Genomic DNA, 26,358 nt, shown 5'->3' with positions numbered 1-26,358 from the left:
TTTGGGGTTTTCTGTACCAAGTGCTCTCCTCTGCGCTCGGTGTGGGCCCCACGGGGGGCTGGCACAAGCCCCAGGGCTGTAGCCCACTGGAGCCTGCCTCCTGCCTCCTCTCGGGTGTCTGCTCCCTGCAAGGAGGTTTGATCTCCCAGCGTGGGCCTCATTTCCCAGCTCCTTGGGCTCCCGACGGCCTGGGGCCCAGCAGGCAGCCCCTACAGCTCTGGGCTCACAGCGATCCTGTGGGCACCTGCATGCCAACCCCAGCACCGACAGGCTGAGCCTGCCAGCTGCTCTCCGCTGGGGGAGGCTCCGTGTCAACCCCCAACCCCAGGGAGCTCCGCAATGGGGCAAGCTGGTGCCAGGGGCTGACAGAGCAGAGAGGGTGCAGCACCTTGTGATGAGGCCCTGGGGCACGAGGGCAGGGAGCTGCAGCCCGTTCCCCGGCACATGACAGAGCCCACCCCCGTCAGCTCCTCAGGGGCTGGGCCACGCCGGGCTGGCCAAGCACAATGCACCAGGAGACGGCCGCGGCCAAGCCACGTTTATAAATATTATTTAAAAAACCCTTTAATTCCCAGAGTACGAGCGGCCCAAAGGGGCTACGCCCCCCAGCAACACCACTGAACCCGGCTGCCGGCCCAGGGGTCCCGGCCACACAGCAGCACGCGCCCCCGTGGGAGTCCCGGGCGCCCACCATCCTTGGCGCCAGGGGCATCCATGGAACCCCGGCCGAGGCGCGAGAGCCAGCTCCGAGCCGCCTTCACCCTCTGCAGCCCAGGGCCCCGCCCTCCAAAGCGCAGCTGTCCCGGGCCGGTCCTCTGAGCGCCGAGGGGCTGGCCAAGCGGAGGGGGTCACGGCAGCGCCGGGTCCTCGGGCGCGGAGGGATCCACAGGGACGGGGGGAAGGAGTCCTGGGCGCAGCGGGGGCCCCCCCCGCTCTCTCAGACGCCCCCAGTCCTGGGGAAGAGCGGCAGCCCCTCGCCCGCCCCAAGCTGTCCAGAGCCTCGGCCCAGGCTGGGCAGGGGGCGGCGGGGGCCCCAGGGGCCCCAGCACAGCGAGTCCCGCAGACCTGGCTACGGATCGTTGTCCAGCTGCTGCAGCAGCGTCCGACGCCGCTTCTCCAGCTCGCCCTCGCTCGGCTCGCTGTCCGACGTGTCCCAGACGCTCTGCGTGGGGGCGGGGAGAGATCAGGGGGCAGCCTGCCTGCCCCGCAACCTGCCCCGCAGCCGGCGTCCCTGCCCCCCCTGCCTGCCCCACAGCCGGCGTCCCATCCCTGCCTGCCCCACAACCTGCCCCACAGCCGGCGTCCCTGCCCCCCTGCCTGCCCCACAGCCGGCGTCCCGTCCCTGCCTGCCCCACAGCCGGCGTCCCTGCCCCCCTACCTGCCCCACAGCTGGCGTCCCTGCCCCCTGCCTGCCCCACAACCTGCCCCACAGCCGGCATCCTGCCCCCCTGCCTGCCCCACAGCCGGCGTCCCTGACCCCTACCTGCCCCACAGGCGGCGTCCCTGACCCCTACCTGCCCTGCAGCCGCCATCCTGGCCCCCATCTGCCTCTAGACCCTCTTACCCCGACACGTCATCTGATGCTGTCCCCTGCCCCCAAAGCCAGCACTTCCACCTCCCCTGCCCCCCACTTACCTTCTCCCTCTTGAAGCTGCGTTGGGGGGAGCGCCGTCGCCCCTCCGGCTCCTTCCCCTTCCCGCCTTTCTCCTTCCCTCGCTCGCTCTCGCTCTGGGGGCTGTTCTGTAACACAGGGCAGGGGCTCAGGGTGGGGGGCGAAGCGGAGACTGGCTGGGCCGTGGGGGGCAGGGGGATTCCACCAGCGCCCTCCCCGCCTGCGCTGCACTCACCGATTTGTGCCTCTTCTTCTTGCTTTTCTTCTTCTGCTTTCTGGACTTGCGGGAGCTGAGATCTGTGGGCAGAGGGGGCGTCAGGCAGGCGCTGCCAAGGGGCACCAGAGCGCGGGGCCCAGCCGTGCCCGGGTGCCATGGGGCAGGGCACGGGCCCAGTCCCTCCCCCTGCCCAGGGCAGCCCCAGCTCCCACCTGAGTCAGGGGAGGAGGAGAGCTCCGAGCCGGACTCCGAGTGATTCCGCTTCTTCCTCTTCTGGGCCCGCTGGTGATGGGGCTCCAGCTCCGACTCTGAGCCCTGGTGGGGAGGGGAGGGGGGTTAACATGACCCAGGCTGGCCCCCCTCACCCCAACCAACCCCTCTGAGCAGGGCCCCAGGGCCCCCCCAGGCCCTAAATCCCCTGCTCTCCCCCACCCATCCACCAGCACCAATGGGCATCCGCACCTCTCAGGGCTCCAGGCCCAGCTCCTCCGTGGGGATATCTGGGCTGCAGCCCTGGCACCCCTCCCTCTCCCTCAGGGCTGGCTCTGGGTGACCCCAGCACACACAAGCCCAGGCCTTGCCCTGCTTCCAGCTGCCCGGCCCCGCCGTCCTGGCCCCAGGTCTCACCGACTGCGAGCGCTTCCGATGGTGCTTCCTGACTCTCTTGGTGTGTTTCTTGGCCTTGGCATGGTAGTGCTGGCACTCGTTCTGTGGGGCACAGACCCACAGCCTGTCAGCTCCCAGCCCCACAGGCCCCGCCCGGCATGGCCCCATGGGGCAGGGGTCACTCAGGGCACAGCGAGGTGGAAAGGAGACAGCGGGTAGCCCAAGAGCTGCCATCCCTTCCACATGGGACCCAGAGCCCCCTGGGGCACAGCCCCACCCCCTCCACACAGGGCCCCAGAGCCCCTCCCCCTGTCCCGGGCCACAGCCCCACCTCCTCCACACGGCCCCGGACCCTTTTGCCAGCCAGAGCATGGCCCTGTGGCCTCGCACCCAGCTGGGGCCAGGCCCTGCCCCCTCCTCACCTCCACCACCTGGAGGAACTCCCTGAAGAGCCGGATCCGCTCCGACTCCAGCGTGATCTGCTCGAAGGCCAGGTCACTGACGAAGCGCTCCCGCACCTGCCGAGACAGGGAGCTGGGGGACAGCCCGGCCCTCCCCTGTGGCAAAGCACACGGCACGGCCACCCCCTGCCCCATGGCACGGCCACCCCTGCCCCACGGCACGGCACGGCCACCCCCCTGCCCACGGCACAGCCTCAAGGCACGGCCACCCCCTGCCCTGGGGGCCAGACCACACAGCATGGCGGGGGCTCCAGGCTGTCACCGGGCTCTTTGGTGACTCCTTCAATCTCTAACCTCAGCCATGGAGCCAAAGAATTGGCACGAAGCTCCCTGTGTCCACTGGGGGGGGAGGAGGAGCCATGCACAGTAGATGGGGACAGCTCACACCAGCACTGCCCTGCAGGACAGCCTGGGGGGGTGACAGCAGGGTGAGGGGCTCTGCCTGGGGGGGTGATGCCGGGGTGAGGAGGGGCTAGAGCCAGGGAGTGACGCCGGGGTGAGGGGCCGGCCTGGCGAATGACGCCGGGCTGAGGGGCCGGCCTGGCGAATGAGGCCGGGGTGAGGGGCTGGCCTGGCGAATGACGCCGGGGTGAGGGGCCGGCCTGGCGAATGAGGCCGGGGTGAGGGGCCGGCCTGGCGAATGAGGCCGGGGTGAGGGGCTGGAGCCAGGGGGCGACGCCGGGGTGAAGGGCTGGCCTGGCGAGTGATGTTGCCCGGGGTCCAGGCAATGGAGGGGATCGGGTCCCCCCATACCTCGTCCCAGGAGGAGCCGGGCTCCAGGGGCGGGGCCGCCTGCTTCAGCATGCTCTTGAAGGCTGCTTCCCGGCGGCGCAGCTTGCGCACTTCTTCCTTCTCCCGCTCCCGCTCCCGCGCCTCAGCCTTCTCCAGCAGCTGTGGGGCAGACACCAAGGGGTTAACGCCACAGGGTGGGGGCCAGGCCCAGCTCAGCCCCACCCCGCCCTGCCCCGCCCCACATACGCTGTTAAAGGTGAGCTTGATGTTGCCTGCGTCCAGCGTGGCCGCCCTCTTGTCAAAGCTGATCACGTGGGCGAAGTCCTCGAAGGTCGTGTTCACCTCCACGCCGAAGCCGCGGTCCTGCCAGGACAGAGGCAGGGGTCACCCATGTCCCATCCCCGTCCCCAGGGCCAGCAGTGGCTGTGCCCAGAACAGGGCTGTGCCCAGAACAGAACAGGGGGAGTCCCCGTCCCCCTGCACATACAGTGTGGTACATAGAGTTTGCTTCTCCCTAGCCCTGAAATGCAGCCATCTCTGGGGTGGGGCATGGCAGCTGTTTAGGACGGGATGCAAAGAACAGGTCCACATCCTCTGCAAAGCATGGGAGTTTTAGAGAGACGATGAAATGAGCAGAGCTGGACTGTGGCCCGGATGCCTGGGTTAGCTCTCCCCAACCTATGGCTGGGGGCACTGGCTTCACACTTCAGCCGCAAGGTGTAACGCACCTGCAGAGAGGACAGGAGCCTGGCAGGCTGGGCACGTGAGGCCGGGCAGAGGGGCCGTGCCAGTCCAAGGCCCCCTCCACACAGCAGGACAATCAGGGGCTGGGGAAGCTGGTCAGACAGGACCCCACACCCCACGGGCAGAGGCAGCTGCATGCCCTCACCTTTAAGATGTCCTTGATGATCTTCTTCTCGTCATGGAAACGAGCCTTGAGATCCTCCACGTAGAATTTAAACAAGTCCAGGGGGGTGGAGCCTGAGCAGAGGGGGCGGCATTACAGGCCCTGCCAGGACACCCAGCATGGCACCAGGATGGGGGGGCTGCCGGGCTCCAGAGAAGCCCCCAGCACACTATGCTCCTTAATTAACATCCCGCCTCAGCAGGCAGGTCATTGCACAGGGCAGTCACATCACGAGTGGGCAACAGAACCCAGGACTCCTGGTTCCCAGCCCCTGCTCTAACCACTAGACACGACTCCCCTCCCAGAGCAGGGCACAGAACCCAGGAGTCCTGGCTCCCAGCCCCCCCTCTTACAGCTAGTCTATTCTCCAGTCCCCTCACTAAGCACTTGATGTGGCCTCACTGAACACTGTCAAATGAGGCCCGGGCAGCTCACTAAGCCCCAGCAGGGCCGTGCAGGAAGGGGACCCGGCCGGGCGGGGATTGGAACCCAGGGACGCCTGGTGCTCAGACCCCTCAGCTCTGCTTCGGCATCACAGCCTCTGCCCCTCGGGCGAGTCCCTTCTCTGCTCTGCGCTTTCCCGGCTGTCATGGGGGGGAGGGGCAACGCTACCCATCCCCCAGGAACCCACCCCACTGGGCCCCCCCGGCTCTACCCGGGAGCAGGAGCTCCACCTCTTTTGGGCTCCTGCTGCAGTCGCGGCTGGTCCTTTAACACGCGCCCCCCGGGGCTCCGGGCCAGGCTCCGGCTCTCCCCCATGGTCCCTCGCCCCCCGCCCCCCGCGGCCACACCGCTCCTTACCAGGCTGGCCCAGCATGTTGGCAAAGCGGGTGTCGGCACTGAGCGCCGGGTACAGCTCCATCCAGGTGGACATGGAGTGCAGCTGCCCCTTGTCATGCAGCTCATCCAGAAAGGCCTGGGCAAGAAGCAGCCTGTTATTCTACGATAGAGCGAGAGAGAACTTGGAGATCAGCCCCTCCCCCGAGCACACCTGAGCCCCGCCCCCCGTGGCCCCTCCAAACAGCAGGGGGAGCGGCATGGATCACACGACCCCTCTGCACTGTGAAACAGAACATCAGGACTGTCAGAGTGGGTCAGACCCAAGGTCCATCTAGCCCAGTCTCCTGTGTGCAGACAGCGGCCAGTGCCAGGGGCCCCCGAGGGAATGAACAGAACAGGGAATCACCAAGTGATCCATCCCCGTCGCCCATTCCCAGCTCTGGCAGACGGAGGCCACCATCCCTGCCCAGCCTGGCTAATAGCCATTGATGGACCTAGCCTCCATGAACTTATCTAGGTCTTTTTAGAACCCTGTTGACTGCGTTTTGTGAAGAGATACTTCCTTTGGTTCGTTTTAAACCTGCTGCCTATTAATGTCATATGGTTACCCCCAGTTCTCGTGTAATGAGTAGGAGTAAATACCACTTTACTCCCCGCTAGTCATGGTTTTATAGACCTCTAGCATATCCCCACTTAGTTGTCTCTTTTCCAAGCTGAAAAGTCGCAGTCTTATTAATCTCTCCTCATATGGCAGCCCTATTCATACCTCTAATCATTTTTGCTGCCCTTTTCGGAACCTCTTCCAATTCCAGTTCTCTCTGTGGAGAGCCAGGCCATGGAGAGAGAACGAACACCGGGCCACGGCCCGTCTGCCCCGCCATGGAGAGAGAACGAGCACCGGGCCATGGCCCGTCTGCCCCGCCATGGAGAGAGAACGAGCACCGGGCCACGGCCCAGCCACGCCGTCACCCGTGATCGTGGCCCAAACGCAGAGCCAACCGCAGCATCAGCTGGTGACAAGCTGGGTGGCTTTGCCTTAGGAAAGGGTCTTAAGTAGCTGCTGCCCCCTGCTGGCCACTCCCTGGATGGCCAGTCCAGGGCGCCCAGGCTGGGGTACCAGCTGGATCCTCCCAGACGCTCTCCTGCAGAGAAGGTCGCTCTGCCCGAAGGGGGATTTTAGCTGCCCGCGGCAGGGGGTTCCTGGCGGATGGTTATCTGTGGGCAGCAGGGCTGGGTCACGGAAGGAATGTGGCGAACGAGGACAGGAGTAGAGAGGGAGGCTGGGACTCAGGAGACCTGGGTTCTAGTCCTGCTCTGTCTCCGGCTGCCTTGGGGACCTCGGGCGAGGTGCTGGGTGGGCTCCAAGCGCTGCAGCCGGGCCTCTGTCGTGCTGCCGTGCAGACACTTGCCACAGCCAGGGCAGAGGGGGCTGGCGCCATCGTAAATCTGCCCCCTCGCGAGGCGGTAACTAGGTCGAGGGACGAGTTCTCCAGCTGGCCTAGCACTGCCTGCCCCAGGGGGTCAGTCGGCCTTACTAAGTCTCTCAGGGCAGGCATTTTCCACTGCCCTGAGCCATGCAGCTAGGTCGTACTACGCTGTACGTACAGACCTGAAGGGTAGACGGGTCTGGGCTACAAAGCTCCTGGAGCCCCTCCCTGGGCCCCTGCTCTGACCCTGCTGCCCGCACGCAGGCGGCCAGGTGCTCTGCGCACTGCAGGGCGCCCCCTGGCGGCCACCTGGGGAACAAGCTCTAAGGGCCCCTTAGACCTTCCCTTAGTGCCCCGGGAGCTGGGTCAATGTTGTTCACTCGGGCACAGGAAGGGGAAGGGACTGATCCGCCTCCAGCTGCAGCCACAGTCCCAAACTCCCTCTGACTTCCAAGCTTCAGCACTGAGCCCTGAGCAACCCACCCAGCCTGGGGTGGAGCCAGGAACAGAACCCAGGCGCCCTGGCTCCCTGCAGCACAGAACAGTCGCATTCTGCTCTCCTGTCCAGGCTCCTGAGCCCATGGCCCTCGCAGACAGAGCCAGGTGGCGGGGAAGGAGGACGGGAAGGGGAGACGCTGCCCAAACCAGAACTGCTGGAACAGGAGGAAGCATTCCAGTAACCAGGGGTCAACCACCGAGCTCTTTAAACCCTGCTGATGTGCAATGACCTGTCCTGCTCTGGACATGGAAGGGGTTCGGCTAATAGTGACCAGACACCGAGCTCTCTCCAGATACACCCTCCTCCCAGCCCAGCACCCTGTCCCCCTGCCAGGCCATCCGTGCTTCTGCTGAGTCCTTGATGTCCCCCAAAGTGGCAGGCAGCTTCCAGCTACACCTACAGGCCGCCTTGCTCTGCTGAGCCCAGGCCCAGAGCCCTCACCCACCGCTAGGGCATCCCCACCTCTTCCAGACCTCAGGGCACAGATACCTGGAAGGCTTCTCTGTTCTTGCGGTGCTGGCGTCTCTCACGCAGCCTTGTCTTCTCCTTTTCCTCCTCCTCCTCCTTCTCCAGCGTGCGGATGTGCTCCTCGAAGCAGATCAGTGCATCCTCCTTGTCCATGTCTGCAAGAGGCGCAGGGGGGTTGAGCGGGGAGAGATGGCACCAGGTCGGGTAGGGCAGGAAGGAGCTGGGCTAGCATGGGACCATGGAGGGGGAGTTGGTGGGATACAATAACAACCCTTTGTCCCTCGTCTAGAGGGATGTCCCATGGTTACAGAGCAGGGGCTGGGAGCAAGGCCTCTGGTTCTACCCCTGGCTCTGGAAGGGGAGGGGGACCCAGTGGGTTAGGGTGGGGTGCTGGGGCCAGGATTCCTGGGTTCTACCCCTGGCCCAAGAGGGAGAGGGGCCCACTGAGTTACAACAGGCAGGTCTGGTGGCCAAGACTCCTGGGGTCTACCCCAGCTCTGGGTGGGCAATGAAGTCTGGTGGGTTAGAGCGGGAAGGCTGGGCACCAGGACTCCTGGGTTATACTGCTGGCTTTGGAAGCGGAGGGGGTCCAGGGGGTTAGAGTAGGAGAGACCCAGGACACCTGAGTTCTACCCAGGCTCTGGGTGGGCAGTGAGGTCTGGTGGGTTAAAGCAAAGGGCGGAGGAGGCTGGGCACCAGGACTCCTGGGTTCTATCAGTGTTGCTGAGAGGGGGGCAGATGGTGTAATGGTTAGACAATGGGGACCAGAAGTCTTGACTCTCAATCCCCTTGGAATGTACCATCTTGGGGAGACAGGACGGGTCCTTCGAAAACATCTATTGAAAGGGGCCCCTGAGCCTAGAGAGATAAGTGCAACCAGAAGGCACCTTCCTGGGAGAAAGGGTGTGGCTGGCCTGTACCATTTATCTTGGGGTGGGGGAGGCATGGGGCTGCCCTCACTCTGCAGGTCCTGGTCCTCGGCGAAGGTGGGGTTGTCCATCAGGTACTGCTGGGCCTCGGACCAGGTGGTCTGGAAGCTGACGTTGCTCATGCTGTCCAGGATGTTCTTCAGGGCCTGGATGTTCCGCTTCCGCAGCTGCTTGGCGTGTTCCTGCGCGGAGGAGACGGGCCGCGTCAGACGCCCCCGTCGCAGGGACCCAGCCTGGGACACGCGGCCTCCCGCCCGCCCGCTGCAAGGGCCCCGCCCGGCCTCCCGCCCGCCCGCTGCAAGGGCCCCGCCCGGCCTCCCACCCACCCGCTGCAAGGGCCCCGCACGGCCTCCCACCCGCCCGCTGCAAGGGCCCCGCACGGCCTCCCACCCGCCCGCTGCAAGGGCCCTGCACGGCCTCCCGCCCGCCCGCTGCAAGGGCCCCGCACGGCCAGCCTCCCGCCCGCCCGCCCGCTGCAAGGGGCCCGCCCGGCCTCCCGCCCGCCCGCTGCAAGGGCCCCGCACGGCCTCCCGCCCGCCCGCCTGCTGCAAGGGCCCCGCACGGCCTCCCGCCCGCCCGCCCGCTGCAAGGGCCCCACACGGTCTCCCGCCTGCCCGCTGCAAGGGCCCCGCACGGCCTCCCTCCCGCCTGCTACAACGGCCCCGCACGGCCTCCCGCCTGCCCGCTGCAAGGGCCCCGCACGGCCGGCCTCCCGCCCGCTGCAAGGGCCCCGCACGGCAGGCCTCCCTCCCGCTGCAAGGGCCCCGCACGGCAGGCCTCCCTCCCGCTGCAAGGGCCCCGCATGGCCGGCCTCCCGCCCGCTGCAAGGGCCCCGCAAGGCCGGCCTCCCGCCCACCCGCCTGCTGCAAGGGCCCCGCACGGCCGGCCTCCCTCCTGCTACAACTGCCCCGCACGGCCTCCCGCCCGCCCGCTGCAAGGGCCTCGCACGGCCGGCCTCCCGCCCGCTGCAAGGGCCCCGCCCGGCCCGCCTCCCTCCCGTTGCAAGGGCCCCGCACGGCCGGCCTCCCGCCCGCTGCAAGGGCCCTGCATGGCCGGCCTCCTGCCCGCCCACCCGCTGCAAGGGCCCCGCACGGCCGGCCTCCCGCCCACTGCAAGGGCCCCGCACGGCCGGCCTCCCGCCCGCTGCAAGGGCACCGCACAGCCAGCCTCCCGCCCGCTGCAAGGGCACCGCATGGCCGGCCTCCCTCCCGCCTGCTACAACGGCCCCGCACGGCCTCCCGCCCGCCCGCTGCAAGGGCCCCGCATGGCCGGCCTCCCGCCCGCTGCAAGGGCCCCGCACGGCCGGCCTCCCTCCCCCTGCAAGGGCCCCGCATGGCCGGCCTCCTGCCCGCTGCAAGGGCCCCGCAAGGCCGGCCTCCCGCCCGCCCGCCTGCTGCAAGGGCCCCGCACGGCCGGCCTCCCGCCTGCTACAACGGCCCCGCACGGCCTCCCTCCCGCCAGCCCGCTGCAAGGGCCTCGCACGGCCGGCCTCCCGCCCGCTGCAAGGGCCCAGCCCGGCCCGCCTCCCTCCTGTTGCAAGGGCCCCGCACGGCCGGCCTCCCGCCCGCTGCAAGGGCACCGCATGGCCGGCCTCCCTCCCTCCCGCCCGCTGCAAGGGCCCCGCACGGCCTCCCGCACGCCCACCCGCTGCAAGGGCCTCGCACGGCCGGCCTCCCGCCCGCCCGCCCGCTGCAAGGGCCCCGCACGGCCTCCCGCCCGCCCACCCGCTGCAAGGGCCTCGCACGGCCGGCCTCCCACCCGCATGCTGCAAGGGCCCCGCACAGCCTCCCGCCCGCCCGCTGCAAGGGCCCCGCACGGCCTCCCACCCGCCCGCTGCAAGGGCCTCGCACGGCCGGCCTCCCTCCCTCCCGCTGCAAGGGCCTCGCACGGCCGGCCTCCCGCCCGCCCGCTGCAAGGGCACCGCATGGCCGGCCTCCCGCCCGCCCGCTGCAAGGGCACCGCACGGCCTCCCGCCCGCCCGCTGCAAGGGCCCCGCACGGCCGGCCTCCCTGCCGCCCGCCCGCTGCAAGGGCCCCGCACGGCCGGCCGGCCTCCCTCCCGCCCGCTGCAAGGGCCCCGCACGGCCGGCCTCCCGCCCGCCCGCTGCAAGGGCCCCGCACGGCCTCCCGCCCGCCCGCCCGCTGCAAGGGCCCCACACGGCCTCCCGTCCGCCCGCTGCAAGGGCCCCGCACGGCCGGCCTCCCTCCTGATGCAAGGGCCCCGCACGGCCGGCCTCCCTCCCGCCCGCCCGCTGCAAGGGCCTCACATGGCTGGCCTCCCTCCCGCCTGCCCGCCCGCTGCAAGGGCCCCGCACGGCCTCCCGCCCGCCCGCTGCAAGGGCCCCGCACGGCCGGCCTCCCTCCCGCCCGCCCGCTGCAAGGGACTCACATGGCTGGCCTCCCTCCCACCCGCCCGCCCGCTGCAAGGGCCCCGCACGGCCTCCCGTCCGCCCGCTGCAAGGGCCCCGCACGGCCAGCCTCCCTCCCGCTGCAAGGGCCCCGCACGGCCGGCCTCCCTGCCGCCCGCCCGCTGCAAGGGCCCCGCACGGCCGGCCTCCCTCCCGCTCGCCCGCTGCAAGGGCCCCGCACGGCCGGCCTCCCGCCCGCCCGCCCGCTGCAAGGGCCCCGCATGGCCGGCCTCCCGCCCGCCCGCTGCAAGGGCCCCGCACGGCCGGCCTCCCGCCCGCCCGCTGCAAGGGCCCCGCACGGCCGGCCTCCCGCCTGCTACAACGGCCCCGCACAGCCGGCCTCCCTCCCGCTGCAAGGGCCCCGCACGGCCGGCCACCCGCCCGCTGCAAGGGCCCCGCACGGCCGGCCAGCCTCCCTCCCACTCGCCCACTGCAAGGGCCCCGCATGGCTGGCCAGCCTCCCTCCCGGCCGCTGCAAGGGCCCCGCACGGCCTCCCGTTCGCCCACTGCAAGGGCCCCGCACGGACTCCCGCCCGCCCGCTGCAAGGGCCCCGCACGGCTGGCCTCTCTCCCGCTGCAAGGGCCCCGCATGGCCGGCCTCCCGCCCGCCCGCCCGCTGCAAGGGACTCACATGGCTGGCCTCCCTCCCACCCGCCCGCCCGCTGCAAGGGCCCCGCACGGCCTCCCGTCCGCCCGCTGCAAGGGCCCCGCACGGCCGGCCTCCCTCCCGCCCGCCCGCTGCAAGGGCACCGCTTGGCCGGCCTCCCGCCCGCTGCAAGGGCCCCGCACGGCCAGCCTCCCGCCCGCTGCAAGGGCCCCGCACGGCCAGCCTCCCGCCCGCTGCAAGGGCCCCGCACGGCCAGCCTCCCTGCCGCCCGCCCGCTGCAAGGGCCCCGCACGGCCGGCCTCCCTCCCGCTCGCCCGCTGCAAGGGCCCCGCACGGCCGGCCTCCCGCCCGCCCGCCCGCCCGCTGCAAGGGCCCCGCATGGCCGGCCTCCCGCCCGCCCGCTGCAAGGGCCCCGCACGGCCGGCCTCCCGCCCGCTGCAAGGGCCCCGCACGGCCGGCCTCCCGCCTGCTACAACGGCCCCGCACAGCCGGCCTCCCTCCCGCTGCAAGGGCCCCGCACGGCCGGCCACCCGCCCGCTGCAAGGGCCCCGCACGGCCGGCCGGCCTCCCTCCCGCCCGCCCGCTGCAAGGGCCCCGCACGGCTGGCCGGCCTCCCTCCCGCCCGCCCGCTGCAAGGGCCCCGCACGGCCGGCCGGCCTCCCTCCCGCCCGCCCGCCCGCTGCAAGGGCCCCGCACGGCTGGCCGGCCTCCCTCCCACTCGCCCGCTGCAAGGGCCCCGCATGGCTGGCCAGCCTCCCTCCCGGCCGCTGCAAGGGCCCCGCATGGCCTCCCGTTCGCCCACTGCAAGGGCCCCGCACGGACTCCCGCCCGCCCGCTGCAAGGGCCCCCGCATGGCCGGCCTCTCTCCCGCTGCAAGGGCCCCGCATGGCCGGCCTCCCGCCCGCTGCAAGGGCCCCGCACGGCCGGCCTCCCTGCCGCCCGCCCGCTGCAAGGGCCCCGCACGGCCGGCCGGCCTCCCTCCCGCCCGCTGCAAGGGCCCCGCACGGCCGGCCTCCCGCCCACCCGCCCGCTGCAAGGGCCCCGCACGGCCTCCCGCCCGGCCGCCCGCCCGCTGCAAGGGCCCCGCACGGCCTCCCGCCCGCCCGCTGCAAGGGCCCCGCACGGCCGGCCTCCCTCCTGATGCAAGGGCCCCGCACGGCCTGCCTCCCTCCCGCCCGCCCGCTGCAAGGGCCCCGCACGGCCGGCCTCCCTCCCTCCCGCTGCAAGGGCCCCGCACGGCTGGCTTCCCTCCCGCCCGCCCGCTGCAAGGGCCTCACATGGCTGGCCTCCCTCCCGCCCGCCCGCCCGCCCGCTGCAAGGGCCCCGCACGGCCGGCCTCCCTCCTGATGCAAGGGCCCCGCACGGCCGGCCTCCCTCCCGCCCGCCCGCTGCAAGGGCCCCGCACGGCCGGCCTCCCTCCCTCCCGCCCGCCCGCTGCAAGGGCCCCGCACGGCTGGCCTCCCTCCCGCCCGCCCGCCCGCTGCAAGGGCCCCGCACGGCCTCCCGCCCGCCCGCCCGCTGCAAGGGCCTCACATGGCTGGCCTCCCTCCCGCCCGCCCGCCCGCTGCAAGGGCCCCGCACGGCCTCCCGCCCGCCCGCTGCAAGGGCCCCGCATGGCTGGCCAGCCTCCCGCCCGCCCGCTGCAAGGGCCCCGCACGGCCGGCCTCCCGCCCGCTACAACGGCCCCACCGGCCTCCCCCGCAGCAGCAGCTACAGCAGTGCAAGCCAATAGCGCCGGTGGCCATGGCCCCCTCCCCCAGTGGGCGACGCTCCCCCTGAGCCGGGCTGGGTCAGCCAGCAGCACTGCTCTCATCATGCAGGCCCGCGGCAGGCCGGCCCTGGGGGGCCACAAGGTGCTGAAAATGCGATTACAGCCGAAAGCAAAGGAAATCTCACTCCCCCTCCAGTGCGCTGTCCCCTTCGAAGCAGGACCCGCCCCCCCCATCCATCGCACAGGCTGAGCCCCAGCAGCTCCACAGTAAATGTAGGGGGTGGGGAACGTTTTGACGTGGAATAAGGGGTTCTTGACCTGAAGAGACTGAGAAACGCTGGCCAGCTGCATAAGCCGGGCCAGAGAATCACGCCCTAGGACCCCTCATCCAGCCCAGAGCTAGGGGCTGAGCCACAACATCCCATTTACAGACTCCCGAGTGACTCCCCACGCCTGGGTGAGTTGTTCAATGGTTAATCCCCCAGCCTGTCAAAAAATTGTTCCCTGTTTCTAGTCTGCCCCAGCCCCTGGGTCTCGTTCTGCCTTCGAAGGAGCCCAGAGCTCTCAGACAGCTCCCCACGTACGTTCCTACAGAGAGCAAGTCGCTGCTTAGCCGTCTCTGGGATACACTAAGCTGACTGAGGGTCTTGGCTCTCTCACTGTCAGGCAAGTTTTCCACATCTCTTCTTGTGACTCTTCTCTGAGCCCTTCCCCATTTGTCAGCCCTCGCTGGGAGGCGCGGACACAGTATCCAGTCTCACCAGTGCTGCATAGAGAGGTGACACCATCTCCCTTCGTCTTCTTGCTCAGACATCCACCCATCGCTTCGCCCTCTCAGCCACAGCATGCTCCTGCTCAGCCGCTGCCCACACGGACCCTGTCCCTTTGGGAGTCACGGCTTGCCAGGAGGCAGTGCCCTGTCCTCCCTCCCGGCTCCTAGAGATGTGACCTTTGGCTGTGCCAAACCACTGGACATGCCCAGGTTACAACGCAGCCAATTACTCAGTTGAATCACTATGTCCTTCTCCGCCCACTCGGCCGTCAGCTGTGAACGTTTCCTGTATAGATTTTATACACTCTTTGTCAGATGGCTGACAAAGCCACTGCAAATGGCTTGGCTCGTGGGGGGATGATGAGGATTCCGTTTACACTGGTGCCCGGGGATCGAGTCGCAAGCCAGATTAGACGCCAATCAGTATGTGCCACATGGGTTTTGTTCAGCATTCGTTTTTAATCAGGATGGAGCGTGATGGCCGGGCGCGCAGCACCAATGCCAGGCAGGGTCACATGGGCCCCGACACTGTTATGGGACAGTCTGGTCTCTGTGCTGACGCCAGGCAGGGGTCACACCGGCCCTGACACCGGCCTGGGACAGCCTGGGCTCCATGCCGACACCAGACAGGGTCACACCGGCCTGTCACCGGCTTGGGACAGCGTGGGCTCCGTGCCAACGCCAGGCAGGGTAACACCGGCCTGTCACTGTTCTGGAGCATGACAGCCAAGTGCTCTGCAATGACGCCAGGCAGGGTCACAACGGCCCTGACACTGGCCTGGGACAGCCTGGGCTCCATGCCGACACCAGGCAGGGTCACACCGGGCCTGACACCGGCCTGGGACAGCCTGGGCTCCATGCCGACGCCAGGCAGGGTCAAACTGGCCTGTCACCGTTCTGGAGCGTGACAGCCGAGTGCTCTGCACTGACACCAGGCAGGGTCACACCGGCCCTGACACCGGCCTGGGACAGCGTGGGCTCCATGCCGACGCCAGGCAGGGTCACACCGGCCCGTCACCGTTCTGGAGCGTGACAGCCGAGTGCTCTGTGCTGACGCCGGGCAGGGTCACACCGGCCTGTCACCGTTCTGGAGTGTGACAGCCGAGTGCTCTGTGCCGACGCCAGGCAGGGTCACACCGGCCCGTCACCGTTCTGGAGTGTGACAGCCGAGTGCTCTGTGCCGACGCCAGGCAGGGTCACACCGGCCCGTCACCGTTCTGGAGTGTGACAGCCGAGTGCTCTGCACTGACGCCAGGCAGGGTCACACCGGCCTTGACACCGGCCTGGGACAGCGTGGGCTCCATGCCGACACCAGGCAGGGTCACACCGGCCTGTCACCGTTCTGGAGCATGACAGCCCAGTGCTCTGCGCTGACGCCAGGCAGGGTCACACCGGCCTTGACACCGGCCTGGGACAGCGTGGGCTCCATGCCGACGCCAGGCAGGGTCACACCGGCCCGTCACCATTCTGGAGTGTGACAGCCGAGTGCTCTGTGCCGACGCCAGGCAGGGTCACACCGGCCCGTCACCGTTCTGGAGTGTGACAGCCGAGTGCTCTGCGCTGACACCGGGCAGGGTCACACCGGCCTTGACACCGGCCTGGGACAGCGTGGGCTCCATGCCGACGCCAGGCAGGGTCACACCGGCCCGTCACCGTTCTGGAGTGTGACAGCCGAGTGCTCTGTGCTGACACCGGGCAGGGTCACACCGGCCTGTCACCGTTCTGGAGCGTGACAGCCGAGTGCTCTGCACTGACGCCAGGCAGGGTCACACCGGCCTTGACACCGGCCTGGGACAGCGTGGGCTCCATGCCGACGCCAGGCAGGGTCACACCGGCCCGTCACCGTTCTGGAGCGTGACAGCCGAGTGCTCTGCGCTGACGCCAGGCAGGGTCACATCGGCCCATCACTGCTCTGTGCCATAGCTGGGACCCGCCGTTACCTTCTCCTTCTTGGCCAGGAAGAAGAGCACGTCATCGTAGATCTCCTTGCGGTCGCGCTCGGGGACCACAGCCCAAACCTCCTGCTCCCCGAACATCTGCTCAGCTTTCCTGGGAAGGGAACGGCCAGGGTGGGTAGTTACTGGGCCTGGCTCTCACTGCGCACCCAGGCCCGGTGAGGACACGCAGTGAAACGCTTCTCCCCATGGGGACAGAGCCAGAGCGCAACCAGCGGGACAGGGCGTGGCCCAGCTCCTGCGGCTTCAGGCAGAGGCGACGGAGACGCCTGGAAGGACTGACGCAGTTGGTGATTTCTGACGTTAGCAGGGGCTCCTCCAGCTGCTTTGAAACTGCCCTTCTGGGCTGGGGAGATGCCCCAGGGCTTCCCCACCACCCCGAAGATTGCTTCCCTCAGTCATCTCCGGAACAGCTTCCCTGGCGAGAGCCCAGCCCTGCTGGGCCCCCCCAGCCAGTGACACTCACCTCCCCCATGCCTTCTAACTGGGGACCCCAGAACCTGCTCTCAGCCCCACTCCCTTCCTCCCTGCCCGCGTGCTAGCCACAGACCCTGCAGAACAGCCCACAGCGGACTCGCACATGTCAACTGCCAGGGAAGGGTGGTCTGTGGCTAAAGCAAGGGGCGCCAGGACTCCTGGATTCTCTCCCCGGCAGCACGAGGGGAGTGGGGTCTCGTGGGTTAGAGCAGGGGGGCTGGGAACCAGGACTCCTGGGTTCTTTCCCTGGCTTGGCGAGGGGAGGCACACAGGGGTTGGTTGGATTGTGAATATTAATAGCTGTCTGTGTGCGTGCTGCCCTAACCTTCCACCTGCTCTGGGATCCTCCATCCAGCATCCCAAGGCCAGGTCCCATAAACACAGGGGTCCCCCTCAACAGGCCGTTCTCCCCGCCCAGCCGCCCAGCCGCCCTGCCCGGCCCCTCTCCCCCCCGGCGCCCGCCCACACCTGTAGCGGGTAATGGAGCTCATCCGCTCGTGCTGCTCCAGGAAACGCTGCAGCTCCTCCTTGGCCTCCTTGGCCCTCAGCCGAGCCTCCTCCTTCTCCTCCTTCTCCCGCTGGGCCTTGTAGGCATTGAACGCCTGCTTCTTCTCGCTCAGCTTGGGCAGGGCACTGGGCACACACCGGACGGGCTGGGCTGGGTTAGAGGCCCTCACTGGCTGCTGTGGAGGGGCCAGCATCGAGGGCAGAAACGGGGGTGCTGTGGGGAGTGGGCGCTGGCTGGGGAGGGGGCTCCTGGGTACTACAGTCCCGGCCTCTCCCAGGGGGCGCTGTGGGGAGCGGGGTGGGAGCGCTGGCTGGGGCGGGTACTCCCTGCAGGGGACTGCATTTCTCTAAGCACCCAGCGTGGAAGGGGGGAGGTGCCGGTGGTGGGGCTGGTTCCTACCTGTACCGTGGATCGTCCACAATCATCTTCATGGCCAGCTCCCACGACGTGTTGGAGGGGACGCCCTGACACCAAACGCTGGGACTCAGCTGGGACCGTGCCAGCCCCAGCCCCTGCAAACAGGCCCCCGGCCCTGGCCAGCGCCAGCCCCAGCCCCCGCCCCCCGCAAACAGGCCCCTGGCCCTGGCCAGCCCCAGCCTCCTGGCCAGCCCCAGCCCCCCACAAACAGGCCCCTGGCCCTGTCCAGCCCCAGCCCCCCACAAACAGGCCCCCTGCCCTGGCCAGCCCCCCGCCCTGGCTCCCTGCTCTGGTACCTTGTCCTTCAGCAGCTCCTTAAAGGCCAGCTTGGCCTCATCCTTAGTGCTCCAGCTGCAGGCGCACCTCTCCCTGGCCCCCCCGTCCTCCTCCTCCCGCCGGCCGGGGTCACCACTGTGCCGGGGACACAAACACACTGGGGTCACGGCATGAAACACCGGGGGCCATACACCAGGGAGCCACAGGCAGAGTGGAAGAGGGGCACAGGCAGGGCTGGAGGGGGGCATCCCGCTTGGCTCAGCAACACTCAGGGGGTGGAGGAGGGAGGGCTATGGGGCATGAGGTCAGGATAGAGAAACAGGGTCCTGGTGGGGGGGTGTGGATCTGGGCAGAATTGCCCTCAGGGGAAGGGCCAGGGGCCCCGTCGCTCCCCGACGGGGGGATCCCGGGGGAAGGCCCGGGGGCCCCGTCGCTCCCCGACAGGATCATCTCTCCCAGCCTGCGTCTGTTGTCTCCGTTCCACACTCAGGAGCAGGGCCTGACACCACGGGGCCCAGCTCCTGCCCAGGGTATCCCCGGCGAGCTGGGCGTGCCCGGCGCTCAGGTGGGCCTGCGCACGGGTACCAGCCCTGCTGGTGCCAACTGGCTCCTGTGCGCAGTGTCCGAGGAGAGCAAACGCCCCCGATATGTGGGGGGGGTCCCTGCTTGTAGCCCCCCAGCCTAGGTCGCCGTCACCTGCTGGTCACTTCCTCCTGCTGCAGGGCCACTTCCTCTGGGCCTTCGGCCACACTCCCCAGCACAGACGTCTCCTGCTCCTCTCCACCCGGGGCCTCCGTGTCCGTGGTGGCGGCTGAGGACAGGCTGGGGCTAGAGGCGCCTGACGGCGTCTCCTGATGCTTCCTGGAAGAGCAGAGAAGGCCGGAGCCTGGGTCTAGCGAGACACAGAGGCCCACGCAGGGTCCTGAGGGCCAGTCCCCTGGGCTCATGGCTCAGTGGGGCCCAACACCCATGAGGGGCAGGGTGGCCCCTGTAGGCTCCATGCCAGGGGTGTGGTCTCTGCTCTGCCCTCCCCACATCACCCCAGCAAGGGAGGTACCTGCCCTCAAAACCCATGGCCTTCTGGAGGGTACCCCCCTCTCTGGCCCTAGCGGGCCCCGTTTCTGAGTGCACCCCCAGCCCCCGTTCCTGAGGGCCCTGCTCCTCTGGCCCCTAGGGGGTGTTCCTGAGGGCTCTTGCCCCCAAGGGTCCCCGTTCCTGAGGGCCCTGGCCCCCTCTGGCCCCCGGGGGTGCCGGCGCCCTGCTCTTACCGCCCTGGGTCAGAGCTAATGGGTCCAAGCCCCAGGGGCAGACGCCAGCCACTCACCCAGCCTCCTCCTCCTCGATGAGCGCTGCAAGGAGGGAAACAAAGAGCCCGGCCGTTACTCGGTGCCCGGTGGGTGGCGCCCGGTGGCCAACATGGGGACGTGTCACTGTGAGGAGCTCTGCCTCTGTGCCCGGCGGGTGCAGAGAGTTAAAGCTGCTCCCGGGACAAAGCAGGCCTGAGGTCTGGGGCACGTGGCTGGTCCGACTGGCCAGCTAAGGATTAGTTGCAACCAACCTGCCTTGACACAGGATCTGTCCAGGCACCGGGAGCCCCAGGGGCTGAGCCTAATGCCAGAAGCTTGGCAGGGCCGTGGCGGCTCAGCAGGGCGAGTGCCTGAGAGGTGCCGGAGGCTGGGCCAAGCGCTGGGCTCCGAGACACAGGCTCCCCCAGGACCAAGAGACAGGAGCAGAGTGAGAATGGCAGATCCACAGCAGCCAGCTGGTGGAGCCTGGCACTGGCCAGCCTCAACTTCAGCTTCTCCTCTGCCTCCCCGTGCCACACCCAGGACACGGGGGCTATGCCCTGCTAGCTAACAACCCCCTGTTCTGAACGGGTCCCCAAGATCTCAGAGCAGGAGTCTAGTGAGATGGGACTCCTGGGCAGAGCTCAGGGGAGGCGCGGGAGGGCTGGAGCCCGGAAGCCCAGGCGCAGACGCCTGCCCTCGTGGCAGGGATGATCACTGGGGGGTCTGGGACCACTCACAGGCTGGGGCACAGAGACCCAGGGGGCACTGGCTGCACCCCCAGCCCGGCCCACATGGGGATTACCCTGCAGCCCAGACAGGAGCATCAGCCTGGGGCACGGGGGAGTCTGCCTATGCTCCCAAGGGTGTGGTTGCCCTGGTCCCCAGCTCCCTGGGCTCCTACCCCCTTTACCCTCCAGCTCGTCCAGGTCCCGGGGCTTGGTCCAGCGCGACTCCTTGCTCTGGGAGTTGTAGTAGTAAGACTTGCCCGTGTCCGACTTGTACTCCCTCCAGGGACACTGGGACAGCAGCAGCTGCGGAGGGAGAGAGCAGGGCACCTTGAGCCACAGGGCCGATGCCAATGGAGGGCTATGGGGAGGAAACTGACCAGTGGTTCTAATGGATGCAGGACTCCTGGGTTCTATGCCAGCCCGGGGAGGGGAGCAGGCCACTGGCTCACAAGAGCTGAGGTCTAAATCCTCATGTTATATTCTGTCCCCCTAATCTACTCCTGGCCACACACGCACATTTCCAGCTGCTCTCTAGCACTGCTGTGCAGCTGTCACTCAGCTGCTGCGCCCCACCCCAGAGGTGGCTGCATCTCAGGGCTGGGTGAAGGGCTCTGAAGGAACTCACCTCTGCTTTGGACTTCAGCGCGTCTGGCTTCTCCCAGGTGGACTGCTTGGAGTTGTGGTTGTAGTAGTAAATGCGCCCATCAGGGGCCCTGTGCTCACTCCATGGGGGCTTCTGGGCACCACAAGCAAGAGCAGGGTCAGGTCCAACCAGCCCCGACCCCCAGTCCTCCTCCCAGCTGCCCTCCCAAGGCCACACAGCTCAGCAGGGACCCTGCCCCCCAGGGCCGTGCAGCCCACCAGGGCCCCTGCCCCGGCCTCCTCCCTGTACAGCACTGGGCCTGATCCTGCTCCCACCGCAACCAGCAGCAAAACTCCAGATGACGCCAGTCGGGTCAGGATTGGGCCTGCCGAGCCACGCTCCGGGGTGGTGGAAATGCTGGGGTAACTCACCCCACTGGAGCAAGGGGCGGGGGGCGACACGCCGCGACCTGCGGCGCGCAGTGGGGTGTGGCGCCCCCTGGTGGCAGGATCAGGCCCTTGGTAGATGGACGGGGCTTGTTTGGCTTTTCCTGGCTGTTGTCTCCAGTTCCTCCCGCAGGGGTTAAACTGGGATCTGGCTGGGAGCACACACACCAGGGGCACCGGAACGGGGGGGAGGAGGGCAGGAGGCCAGGGCCCCCACTGTTAGGGTGCTTCTGCCGCTTTTGACACACACCCCAGCCACGAGGGCCGTGTCACTGGCCAGCGACCCCCCCAGAGCCACCGGGAAGGGACGGGACACAGTACCTTGCGGGGGACATCCTGCGCGGGGGAGCCGCTGCCCATCAGGCTCTGCTGGACGGGGGGCACCATGGGATTCGGGAGCTAATGGGCACAAGAGTGACAAGAATCAACTCCGGAGCTCTGCGAGTGCCCCTCAATCCTGACCACAGCCCCCTGCTAGCCCAGCCCTGAGCTCCCCCCAGCTCTGCCGGTGCCCCTGAATCCCGACCCGCAGCCCCCTGCTATTCACGGGGGTTAAGAGGCTGGTATGAATGCTCCTTAGGGATGGGGGGAGCCTGTACGGCAGCTTGGCTGAGCATTGATGCGGGGGAGGCTACTCACCGTAGGAGCTGGCTGGGCCGGAGTAGCTGGAAAACAAGAACTGTATGTTACTGGGATGGTTGGGGGTGGGGGGGCTGTCAGGTGCTGCTGTCAGAGTGGGGGTTACAGATCCCTAAGAGAGACTAGCAGGGCTGGGCACCCTGCATTATGCACAGGATCAGGCCCCCCTCAGGATCGGGCATGACTCCCAGGTGCTCCCCTGGGATGCAGAAATATTTCACCCTCCTCCCTGAGCCTCCAGACAGCTCCCCCCTCCCCTGCTAGGATGGACCGGCCATCAGCTCCCCCATGGACCACCCCCCTGCGATGGACCCTGGGACTCACCGCCAATTGGGTCTGTCCCAGGAGCCGCCTGCCAAAAGAGAAATGGGGCCGTGAGCCTGGGGGCTGCGGCTCGGACCCAACCCATCACCAGACTCCCCCACCCAGGGCCCCCTGAATCCCTCTGCAAACGACCCCAGGGAGCTCAGAGCCAGCCCCGCCTGCGACGGGGAAACTGAGTCATGAGGCCAGCCACTGAGTGATCCAATGCTGCAGTGAGCAAGTCAGTAGCAGAACTAGAAAAAGAACCCAGGAGTCCTGGCCCCCCCGCCCTCACCCGAGGGTGGCATTTCATTTTAATGCTGAGCTCTTTTCTGGAAACAAGTATTGGCAGTGGGGCCCCCGTGGAGAGGGGCAGGACCCGGGCATTGAGACCCCTCTACGTTCCACCCTCAAGTCAGCCTGGGCAGCCTCTGCCGCTGGGCCTGTCTGGAGAGCCTGGGCATGGCTGGCTGGAAAAGGGGAAGGTTCCAGGGATGCTCACCACTCCAGGAACAGGACCAGCTGGCACCCCCGGCATCAGCATCCCTGGCATCATGGGAGGCACCATGGGTGGCATCTAGGGGACAGAAAAGTGGCATGGCAGCCTGGCACATCAGCCGGCAGGCACGGGGCCAATGGAGCTGGGGAAATGGCCGGACCCTCTGGCTCAGAACCCCACCCTGTGATCCCCACCAGTGTCAATGGAACACCGGCAGCGTGGCTCCGATCACAGGATCAGGGCCACAGGGACATGGGGCCACAGAACCTACATCCACATGGGGCTTTTCCCAACATCTTTATCATCGAGGTTTAACAGGAAACTTTTGGCTGCAGAGAGCCCCTGGCCCAGCCAGCCCTCGCCAGAGCCCGGCCCCCTCCCCCGAGTTACACTGCTCAGCCACTTTCCCCACTTCCCCCAGCCTGGGAGAGGGACTGACCTGCAGCCGTAGGCCCATGAGACCAGTGCTGGGATAGAACCCAGGAGTCCTGGCTCCCAGCCTCCCCCGCTCTACCCCAGCAGACCCCATTTCCCTCCCAGACCTAGGAGTCCTGGCTCCCAATCCCCTCTCCCCGCAACCAACTGGCCCCTGCTTCCCAGACGATGAGTCCCACGTGTGCGATGCCATGGTCCTGCACTGACATTCCACCTGGAGCGGAGGCTCCAGGGGGGCCCTGGGCTCAGACAGAGAGACGAAGGGAGTGCCTTTACCTGTCCTATGGGTGGGGGCCCTGCCATGGGGGGGAGCAGAGGTGGCATCATGCCGGGGGGCATGGGAGGCATCGCTGGCGGTCTCTGCCCGATAGGAGGGAGTCCCAGGGGGGGGAAAGGAGGGGGGATTCCAGGAGGAGGCATCTAGGAACAAGAAGAGACACAGGCTGCATGTTGCTGCTCAGCCCGGCCCCAGGGCAGCCCCCTGCTGAAGGGACTGGCCCTGGCCAGCCAGGGACCCCCCCACACTCTGCGCGGCCCCCACAGCAGCCACTGGCACAGCTCACTCAGGGTGCCTCCGTGTCACCACCGCAGCACGTCCGCGCGGGGGCTTCGCACCCCGGCAGCTCCCCTCGCCCGCGAAGGCAGCACGAGCTGCCCCGTCTGAGCTAACGCAGAGCAACGAGTGTGTGCACGCACGCACGCTCACACACGTGTGCACCCCCATACCCGCATGCGCCCCACCCCCACCCACGTGTTCGTGCACACGCACACACACACGCAAACACACACACGTGTGCACCCCCATACCCGCATGCGCCCCACCCCCACCCACGTGTTCGTGCACACGCACACACACACGCAAACACACACACGTGTGCACCCCATACCCTCATGCGCCCCACCCCCACCCACGTGTTCGTGCACACGCGCACACACACGCAAACACACACACGTGTGCACCCCCATACCCGCATGCGCCCCACCCCCACCCACGTGGTCATGCACACGCACACACACCAACACACACACGTGCGCACATGTGTACACATACACGTGCACACGCTCACACACGCACGCAGCCAGCGTACTGCACTTTGCACAGTCATCCCACCCGGCCAGGCCAGCCATTCCTTCCCCCTTTGCGCTGCGCTCTGGGACGGGTGGGTCATGCTGGTTTGGCGACTAAGCGGCGCCAGGCACAGGTAACTCACAAAGGGTGGAGGCATCATCGGGGGGGCAGTGGGATACGGGGCCGGCTGCCCTGCAGGGCCGCTGCTGGAGTCCTGAGCCGACTGTCAACAGCAAGAGAGAACAGTAAATGCAGGAAACAGCTGGTAAGGAAGGATGGTCTTGTGCTGAGAGCAGGAGAGGCTGGGAGTCAGGACTCCTGGGTTCCATGCCCAGCCCTGCCTGGAGTGCTGTGCAGTATCTTACATAGGGGGTCCTCATGCAGACACGAAATCGTATCTTATTTTAACTAAAATAGACACCAGAAAACAAGTGAAGCAAAGGACAGGGAAGCACAGACTAAAGAGAAGCTGCATCTTCCCTGAGATGGATTGACAGAGGCTGTGTATGGGGATGGATGGATAGACAGACAGGAGATGAGTATGGGGATGGATAGATGGATAAAGGTTGCATAGGGGATGGATGGAGGGTGCCTATGGGGATGGATGGAGGGTGCATATGTGATAGATGGGTAGATAATGTGTATGGGGATAGATGCATAGAGGGTGCAAATGGGGATGGATGGATAGAGGGTGCATATGGAATAGACAGTGTGTATGGGGATGGATGGATGGACGGATGGACAGGGGGTGTGTATGGGGATTAGTAGATGGATTGATGGAGTATGTGTACGGGGATGGATGGATGCAGGGTGTGTATGGGTTAGATGGATAGTGTGTATGGGGATGGATGGCTGGATGGATGGAGGGAAGAAGCGTATGGGGATAGGTAGATGGCTGGATAGAGGGTGCGTATGGGGATGGATAGAGGCTGCGTATGGAATAGATGGACAGAAGGTGTGTATGGGATAGATGGATGGAGGGTGCATATGGGGACGGATCAATCTTTATTTTCAGAACACCGCGCTCCCCAGCAGAATGCAGAGCCCGGTCCGCGGCTCCCTGGGCTGAGGATGATCCAGGCCAGTAGCAGTGCTGACGGACCCTGTGTGTAACGAGTTGGGTGTCTCAGCTCTCACTGGGCAGGTGTCATATCATGACCCCTCTCCCCTTGGCCACAAATGGCTGCTCACCCACCTGCTGTGGGCTGCCCCACTGGAGAGGCCCACGGATGAGTGGGCTGCTCCTTCTGGGCATGGGTGGGGGAGCCTGGGGCCAGGCTGAGGGCTGCTGGATGGGGCCTGGCGGGGGACCCCGGGGCAGGCTGAGGCCCAGTGGGGCGGGGGACCCCAGGGCAGGCTGAGGCCCAGTGGGGCGGGGCCTGGCGGGTGGGGCTGGCTGTCCATGATTCATTTGGAGGACATTGGCTGCCCTTTGCCCAGCGCCGGGCACGGCCCCGTGCTGCCAGCCCCTGCAGCACATATGCCCCCGCCAGGGGTCACTGGCTGGGTGGGGGAGGGGGCGGGGGGCTCTGTATCAAGGCAGGGGGATAACCCTGCCCCCCCTTTTACCTCCCCGCCCCCCAGCCCGGCAGGCACAGACCCAGGGGCAGCGTGTGGGGCCCACTGCTCCTGCGCAGGGAGAAGCCCCAGTCCCGGGGCACCCCCCAGCTGCCAGCCCCGGGAGGGCTCAGCCTGTGCGTGGGGGGGTGGCTGTGCTGGAGAGGAGCTGAGCCCATGCGGGGGGGGGGCAGTACCGGGGGGGGGCTCAGGTGGGGGGGGCATTTCCCGGGGCTGGGGCCGGGCGTGGGGGTCAGTGCTGGGGGCGGGGAGGGCTCGGGGCGGGACAATTCCCGCGGGGGGGGGGCAGTGCTGGGGGCGGGGCAGTTCCCGCGGGGGGGGGCAGTGCTGGGGGCGGGGCAGTTCCCCCCGGGGGGGGGCTCGGGCCGGGCGGGGGGGGCAGTGCTGGGGGCGGGGCAGTTCCCCCCGGGGGGGGGCTCGGGCCGGGCGGGGGGGCAGTGCTGGGGGCGGGGCAGTTCCCGGGGGGGGCTCGGGCCGGGCGGGGGGGGCAGTGCTGGGGGGCGGGGCAGTTCCCGGGGGGGGGCTCGGGCCGGCCGGGGGGGGCAGTGCTGGGGGCGGGGCAGTTCCCGGGGGGGGGCTCGGGCCGGCCGGGGGGGGCAGTGCTGGGGGCGGGGCAGTTCCCGGGGGGGGGCTCGGGCCGGGCGGGGGGGCAGTGCTGGGGGCGGGGCAGTTCCCGGGGGGGGCTCGGGCCGGGCGGGGGGGGCAGTGCTGGGGGCGGGGCAGTTCCCGGGGGGGGGCTCGGGCCGGGCGGAGGGGCAGTGCTGGGGGCGGGGCAGTTCCCGGGGGGGGCTCGGGCCGGGCGGGGGGGGCAGTGCTGGGGGCGGGGCAGTTCCCGGGGGGGGGGCTCGGGCCGGGCGGGGGGGGCAGTGCTGGGGGCGGGGCAGTTCCCGCGGGGGGGGCTCGGGCCGGGCGGGGGGGTCGTTCCCGGGGGGCGGGGGGGCCGGGGCACAAAGCGGGACGTTACCATGCCGGAGCCGCTGTCAGCTGGGCCCGCGCGCCCACCCGGCAGTAAGCGGCGCTG

At 68.3% G+C, this 26,358-nt stretch overlaps 1 protein-coding gene across 7 annotated transcripts; it reads right to left on the bottom strand.

The window, feature by feature from the left end:
- Window positions 1–546: 546 nt before the first annotated feature.
- PRPF40B (pre-mRNA processing factor 40 homolog B) lies at window positions 547–26,358 on the bottom strand. Of its 7 annotated transcripts, none has more exons than XM_073318490.1 (27): window positions 26,302–26,358; window positions 23,902–23,982; window positions 22,967–23,110; window positions 22,259–22,333; window positions 21,778–21,805; window positions 21,454–21,479; window positions 21,136–21,213; window positions 20,411–20,521; window positions 19,959–20,088; window positions 19,093–19,117; window positions 18,465–18,629; window positions 17,789–17,903; window positions 17,475–17,539; window positions 17,036–17,200; window positions 16,076–16,184; window positions 8,670–8,820; window positions 7,731–7,864; window positions 5,337–5,475; window positions 4,518–4,609; window positions 3,875–3,991; window positions 3,650–3,787; window positions 2,858–2,953; window positions 2,457–2,537; window positions 2,042–2,144; window positions 1,848–1,909; window positions 1,636–1,740; window positions 547–1,162 (listed from the first exon to the last, which is right to left on the bottom strand). In XM_073318490.1, exons 1-27 carry the CDS (start codon window positions 26,302–26,304, stop codon window positions 1,070–1,072), a joined length of 2,631 nt encoding a protein of 876 aa, XP_073174591.1. In that variant the 5' UTR covers window positions 26,305–26,358; the 3' UTR covers window positions 547–1,069. The 7 variants fall into 7 exon arrangements, with proteins under 7 accessions (XP_073174591.1, XP_073174594.1, XP_073174592.1 ...); XM_073318493.1 differs by having other exon boundaries at window positions 5,337–5,451; XM_073318491.1 differs by having other exon boundaries at window positions 19,968–20,088.

Source organism: Lepidochelys kempii, chromosome 20, assembly GCF_965140265.1.
Source record: "Lepidochelys kempii isolate rLepKem1 chromosome 20, rLepKem1.hap2, whole genome shotgun sequence".
In the NCBI taxonomy this organism is placed as follows: domain Eukaryota; kingdom Metazoa; phylum Chordata; order Testudines; family Cheloniidae; genus Lepidochelys; species Lepidochelys kempii.
The sequence above is the reverse complement of the archived record's forward strand: the minus strand, read 5'-3'. Positions and strand labels throughout refer to the sequence as shown.